Below are 7,260 nucleotides of genomic sequence, written 5' to 3'. Positions count from 1 at the left end.
CCCCCCCCCCCCCCCTTCATTTTTTAACTTCAATGAAAGCTTAGATTTATTTTTTATGAAAGATCAGATGGATAAACAATGCAGATTTATTTTCACAGCCTTTTTTGATTATATTTACCAAGGGTACCAACAATTCTGACCACGACTGTATACATAAAATAAAAAATAAAAAATCAATTAAACTCACACAATTAGATTTGTATGAAAGCACATACTTTGTTGTCAAAATGAGCCTAACACACAAAATAATAAGTCTGATTAGGGATAGAAAAGATCAGTTTCCAAAAGCAAACATAAAATTTGGAAAGTTGTAATTGCTGTACTCACAGTTTATGAAAATGTTAACTTCAGTTAGAAAATATTAAACATTTGTTAAATACGTTTTTCTGTTCTCATATTTAAATATCATATCATATTTATATCATAAAATATAATTAAATATAATATTCATATTTAAATATGTTCTCATATTTATTTTTATTTTTAATGGGTTTTTGTAAAGTAATTATTTTGTTATAATATTATTTTGATATGTTTGCTATTTGCAATAGTTGCTACTATTTTCCATAGTGTGATTTATGGTGAATTATATTAAAAAACTAGGGTAAGTTTGATCCTCAAGCATCACTGTAATTATTAACTAATATGGATCCCACAACAATTGTCCACGTTTTTGAATTCATAGATAATCACAAATTAGATTTCAGTGATATTTTGACCACTGAGCTAGGAAATGTCCCCGGTTGAAATCTGGTCACCTTAGCTTATATAGGCTCGTAATGATGAATTGACAGTATTGAATTAGGCTCCTCCCGAACCTATACCTTTGGAACTTCATTATGAACAAGTTTCTAACCCTGTTAAATTTCATCACAGGTTAGAATACTTGATAAACCTTAAATTAGCCTATTATTCTCTAATTATTTGCCGAGACTCACACGACTGTGGTAATTCTATAGTTGCTGTGGTAATATAACAATTATAGTAATATAAACAAATTACTTTACCCACTACTGTACTAAGTTTTCTATAGGCCTACTACAATACACTACAGTTTACTGTAGTAAAAACTAAAGCCTATACTACAGTAGGCTATGTATTACAATTTATCAGTTCACTGTAAAGTAGCATTCATTAACAAAGTGTTGTAAATACTATAATATATACCGTATAATACACTTTACTACAGTGTGGTTCAAAAACACTAGTATTTACTATAAATTACTATAGTCTTTTTTTATATGGGTTCTCAGAGAGAATTTTTCAAAAATGTCAAGCGGAGGCACGTTGTCGGTTTAGGCTACTAATTACATATTAGTTAGCTGCAGACTCTTTAACGTTAAAATTCAATTCAATTCAGTGTAGTCTACATTTAAGTGTTAATTTGAGCAACTAAACTGTTCGCTAAAGAGGCAAAATATGATGTAGGCAGAAAAGTGAAGCTAGGCCTACTCACCAACAGTAATTTTTAATTTCCTGTGCAAGATCATAGTGGTGGTGTTGATCTCCACTTTATAATCTCCAGACTGTTTCATTTGAATGTTTTTGATGGTAAGATCTCCGGTCTGATTATTCAGATGAATGTTACTCCATCCCGAATCGCCAGCGCTGTTTAATCCATTAACTTGCACGAGACCATCGCCGGTTCCAAAGTTTGTTTGTTTACATTTACTAAACGATTTTAACATTACCGTTTTAATTAAAAATGACAAACGACATGTCATTCGAAAGCTCAGAGTTTCAAGGTTCGACATTTACGACCCTATTCTCATAGCGATAACTTCATTTTAATTCGTAACGGGATTTGCCATCACTTCACAGAACACTGAAACGGGACATTCTTAAACGTTTTAGTCCAGTGACAATGACTGATGACTTCAAGCATGCTAACACCAGTGTAGTTTTCATGGCAATATTACAAAATAAACAAATAAATTCGATTTTTTTTAGTTCAAACAGTGGTAATTTAGGAAGAATATCGACATCTCTGCTTTATTTACATAATATTCCTTCGGAGTAAATTATAATTCTTTCCACATTTTCAATAAATTATGCAATCCGATGTGTATTTCAGTATTAAATCAAGTTTGATAGAGTCTTACGTACAGAATGACCCCACCCCCAGTGTTCTTTCTGCAGAGCTGATTGGTCAATCATTCAAAATATTCTAACAGCGCCACCGGCTGTTGTGACGTCCAAATATGCCGGACCCATAATATTTATTGCACACAGGAAGCCAATTTAAAGCTAATACAGTTCAGATGGATGCAAAATGCAGCCAATGTATAGATAATTACATTGGGGTTTCAGCCATATGTACATTTCCAAGCATAGCCATTTTGTAGTTAAAATAAAACCTGCATTTAGATATCTTAATTTTTGCTTTGTCTAATATATGCACCACTAATGTAACAAAAATAACTGAACAAAAACAAAAACAATGATTGTTTTCTGACAGGTTTCCAAATGCTTATCCTTCCTTTTTTATTGGTTAGAAAAACAAAGAGTTCCCTCAAACTCACTTTATTGGTTTAGTCAACGGTGCTGTGTCGGGTCACTCAAACAAATGTAACAATATTTTCAAGGCACCATAGAGTCACATGGGGAAATCAATCTTTGAATGACTTAAGCAGGGATCACAATATGATTTTGACAACAATTTTGTCAATGAAGACACATTTTCAGATTTGTATTGTTGTTGGGCAAAATCAATAGTGCTGATTACTTCTTTTGACATATGCATGAATTTTTGAATATTGTTGGGTGCACAGTGCTATTTGAACAATATAGCACAGGCATAAATCTGAAAAAAACTAAAACCAGCAGAATAAGGATGTGGAAGATTGCAGAAAATCAGGCAGAGTAAGTTTTGTCTCATATTAATGATATTTTTCAAATGTACCTTCTATAAGAGAAAAAAGCTAACATTAATTTCATTTTTAATGGAAACCCCTTGAGATTTTACTATTGAATTGGCCAGACTTGTGGCTTTCACAAATCATTGCGCTTTCAGTTGCTCTGGCACAGTTTTGTATAGTTATTCCTATATATATTATTCATAATTTATGGATCTATACATTCCAAAACATTTAGACTTCTTTTACTCTTTTTTCTATAACACTATAATGAATTCTGACTTCTGAACAGTAAACTCATAACTATCATCTCTTTAAAGAGACCACAGCTATGCATGTAGTCTAAATGGTTGATAAACTGCAGTCTTTTTAGTTTGTGTAGGTCATGTTTGGGTTTGAGCTCAGTTAGAGCGAATCGCCAGCGCTGTTTAACACAGCAATGAGGGTGCCTTGATCTCCAAACCACCGTATCACATCATCTCTCTGTATTTTAGTAACACTAGTGTGTAGAGTGACAGAATCTCCCTCCATCACTGATACTGACTCCACAACATCTGTCTCAACAACAAACACATGAGGAGAACAAACAGGAGCAGTTTAAAACAGAGATTGATTACTGCAAGCAATTTTCAAAAAATATAGTAGGGTGTGAAAGCTTGAGATTACATTGAAAATTCTTGATCTAAAATATTTTAGCATTTAAAAAATGCAAAACATTCAAACATTTTTATATAAAAATTCTGTTACCAGGTTATGTGATGTCAATAATAATATTTGGAATGAGAAAAAAAGCATGACTTTGGATACCACTGTATTTAAAATGGTGCCACCAATAATACTGTATAGATAATGTTATAAAGAAAGAAAGAAAAAGATCAATCCATCTGTCAATTAATTAATGGCTGCTTATCATGTTCTATTGGCTCTTACTCTGACCCTCGTTAATTAAATATTAAATCAGAATTTCTACACTAAGCCTAATTGTCAGTATAAAGTTCCCTGAACTCAAAATCAGTCATCAGGAAAAGATAACACAACACACCTTATGTTTTCAATTGGTAATTGGATTTTTTTTTTATTGTTTGATATTTACAAAAAACAAAGGCAGTACAATTCCACTTAATTTATCTGAATGTTCATTATTAATGGTTTTTATCTTTCTGAATTTTCAGGGACTTCTTTATAATATAATAATTATCATCATTATAGTTTACATTATTACAACAAACAAATGAGTCAATATTATGAAAAAGACTATATGTCTAGATCTATACTATTAATAATTGTGATACTGTATAGTGATGTATACGCTTTCCCAAGGATTTTTCCCTCATCCTATTTTAATTAGGCATAACACATTCATGGTTAAAAACAAACAAACAAAATTAATTAATTAATTAATTAAAAAATTTAACATTAATAATACATAAATGCATGAAATATAGTCAATTAATAAAGAGAATTGTTTTCATTTTTGTGAAAATGATCTGATTTGGTCATTTATTGGCTTTTTTATTATTATTAAATTGACATAAAAAAGAATAATATAACACACCTCACACACTTAACTTCTTTGTCAGTTGCTGACATGTTTTTATTTATTCATCTTTTTTTGAATTTACAACAAAATATTAATAGCTTATCTTTTAATTCCAATAAATAGCATTACATGTAAAACTTGGGTTACTCACCATGAACAGTAACACTGAAATTCTTGGATATTAGATGTCCACCCCCGATGTCTAGTATATAAATTCCTTCATGTTGAGATGTGATGTTTTTGATGGTGAGAGATCCAGTTTTATGGTCCAGCTCCAGTCTGCCTTCGAAACTCCTATCAGGAACATCATTTGTTGGGTTGTTGTTTTTAATTTCATATTTGTTGTTTTTAACTTCAGCTATGATGACATTATCTTCACGCATCCACTCGATTATATCATCGCTCTGTAGTTCAGAAACAGTAGTGTGTAAAGTGACTGAATCTCCCTTCATCACTGATACTGACACTGACACTTCAGCAGCACCAAACACACCTGAAGAACAAAGAGAAACAGGTGTTGCAAAGAGCGAGATCAAACTTACGCAGTAATGTTGAGTCAAAAGATGTGCCATAAGTGTTAATATCTATGACATTAAATTCTCAAACAATTTAAAGTAAGTGACAGACTTCGAGAATTGTGTGCACAAGTCTACAAAAAAAATGATATTCTTAAAAAAGTATTCTGCAACCATAAATAAGGCATTTACAATAACTACAATAAAAAAATGAGAATGATAAATTCATGGTTGTATCACCACAGAAATTAAGTACAGAAGTAAAATCACCACCATATATAACCACCAGCCTCCTGAGGTGTGAAAATATAACGTTTACAGGACAAAAACCAAGTTCGAAGTAAGAAAGTACAGTCTTTTACATGCACTTACTGGTCACACAAAGTTTAAACAACACAGTGTAGAGGCTACATTCAGCACAAATGTGAGACCAACTTTTGTATTTGTTCTACTGGTTTCAAATTGAGGCTGATATATAATGAGGTAATTATATATATATATATATATATATATAATTTTTTTGTGTGTGCAAAAAAAGTAATCATGTCACTTAATAAATTGTATTACTTAATGATATACTTATATGACATGGATTACTTAATGATGTCTTTCCTACTGTTCTGGACTTTGAATGTGTAAGTTGCATGACTGTCTGTAGAGGGACAGAAAGCTCTTAAAAAATATCTTAATTTATGTTCCAAAGCCTTACAGGAGTGGAATGACATGAGGGTGAGTAATTAACAAGTGATTTGTTTTGTTTTTTGTTTGTTTTTTGGAGGGGGGACTAACCAGGATCCAACAGGATATCTGATTCACTTGAATCTAGCCAGAAGCTATGATAGTTGGCAGTACTAGTAACACAGGTGAAGAAAGAGCTTTTTACTCATTCAAGGAATTTGTTATGGTGACAGAGGCTTCCACAGCACAAACAGAATGACAGTAAAAAGACAAGACACAGATAATAAACATAGAATAAGTAAATATTTAATAATAATTTTTATGGAAAGAACACAATACACAAAATAAACAATATATGGTATTTGTGTGTACATGAGTGTTATGTACAAATGCAAGGAAATGTAATTAAGAAGCACGGTGTGATAAATAAATGCATGTATAATGTTATTGTACAACAAATATGTTGTATTAAAATTATTTACTTGATCACTTGATTATGTATTTTGCGTATTTCAAATACTAACTACAGTCTCTCAAAGTATCTAATTACAAATTACATTTCATTTTTATTGATCAGCAAAATACAAAGTACACAATAGGCTAGGCTACGTATTTAGTCATTAAATACGTATTTCAAATACATTTAATTAAAATACTGCTGATTACCACAGTGATTCAAACCCACTCCACCTACTGTACTGTTACAACATCATTCAGTAAAGCACTTCAAAGCAAAAGCGATAATTACGAGTTTGAAAATGATGGTTTATCTCAAGGGCGTGTTTACTATTTCCGGTTTATTGAAGCAATAAACAGGATTATCACGCCTAACAATAACACTTTAATTCACATTGATAACAGCTTTATGAATAAATATGTGCTCTGTCTATAGCCCGGATTTACGGCGGGGATATCTACTAATGCGTTTGTGGTGTTGTCAGTTTTAATGTGAAATATTGATGCACAGAATATTAAAGGCCGTCAGCGCCCTCTAGTCTTCACTACTAAATACACACGTGCACAAGTTCATTAACCCAAAACATAAGCTGTCATGTGTCATTATTCACAGTGCGACTCATCACAACATCTGTTTATAGATAAGTAAATATCGTTTAAGGTTTTAGGAAACACTGGAGATATAAAATAATAATAGCAAATGCGTATTATCTGTTTCCAGTTCATTGCCTACTGAAACCGAAAGTGCTGGATTTATTAAAATAAAACCTACTCACCGTCCACGAATAATAAAACCCACAAAATTAGAGAATGGTTCCGCATTTTAACGCCGCTTCTGACCGCATCCAAACTGAATGACGGCAGTGATTCACGGTGCTGATGAGAGACTCGAGACAAACCTACCAAGTCACGTGACTTCTGCGAATAAGGACATACTACTGTCTGACGTCACACAATTTCAAAGTGTCTCAAAGGTCAAAAAGTCAAATATCTTCATAAACATATATATATATATGTACATACATATACACCTCTATGAATATCAATGAACAAACTGACACAAAGATGCTAAATCGTTTGCATATGGCAGTTTACTTATTATTTATATAATAATTCTCTTTTACATATTTTGTAAATTTAAGAGTTAAAAGGAAAAACAAACCCATCATTCCCAGTACACTCTAAAAAATGCTGGGTTAAATACAACCCAGTGCTG

At 31.9% G+C, this 7,260-nt stretch overlaps 1 protein-coding gene across 1 annotated transcript in view; it reads right to left on the bottom strand.

The window, feature by feature from the left end:
• The window catches only part of LOC107575527 (uncharacterized), a 10,294-nt gene extending 3,413 nt beyond the window's left edge, over positions 1 to 6,881 (bottom strand). The window contains exons 1-4 of the mRNA XM_016261890.1: positions 6,821 to 6,881; positions 4,547 to 4,888; positions 3,305 to 3,409; positions 1,457 to 1,624 (exon numbers count right to left, since the gene is read on the bottom strand). Coding sequence (XP_016117376.1) covers positions 1,457 to 1,624; positions 3,305 to 3,409; positions 4,547 to 4,888; positions 6,821 to 6,866 — 661 coding nt within the window. The 5' untranslated portion in view covers positions 6,867 to 6,881. The remainder of the gene's footprint in view (positions 1 to 1,456; positions 1,625 to 3,304; positions 3,410 to 4,546; positions 4,889 to 6,820) is intronic.
• Positions 6,882 to 7,260: the final 379 nt, after the last annotated feature.

This window comes from Sinocyclocheilus grahami, unplaced genomic scaffold (genome assembly GCF_001515645.1).
Source record: "Sinocyclocheilus grahami isolate Dianchi unplaced genomic scaffold, SAMN03320097.WGS_v1.1 scaffold2692.1, whole genome shotgun sequence".
Lineage (NCBI taxonomy): Eukaryota > Metazoa > Chordata > Actinopteri > Cypriniformes > Cyprinidae > Sinocyclocheilus > Sinocyclocheilus grahami.
The sequence above is the reverse complement of the archived record's forward strand: the minus strand, read 5'-3'. Positions and strand labels throughout refer to the sequence as shown.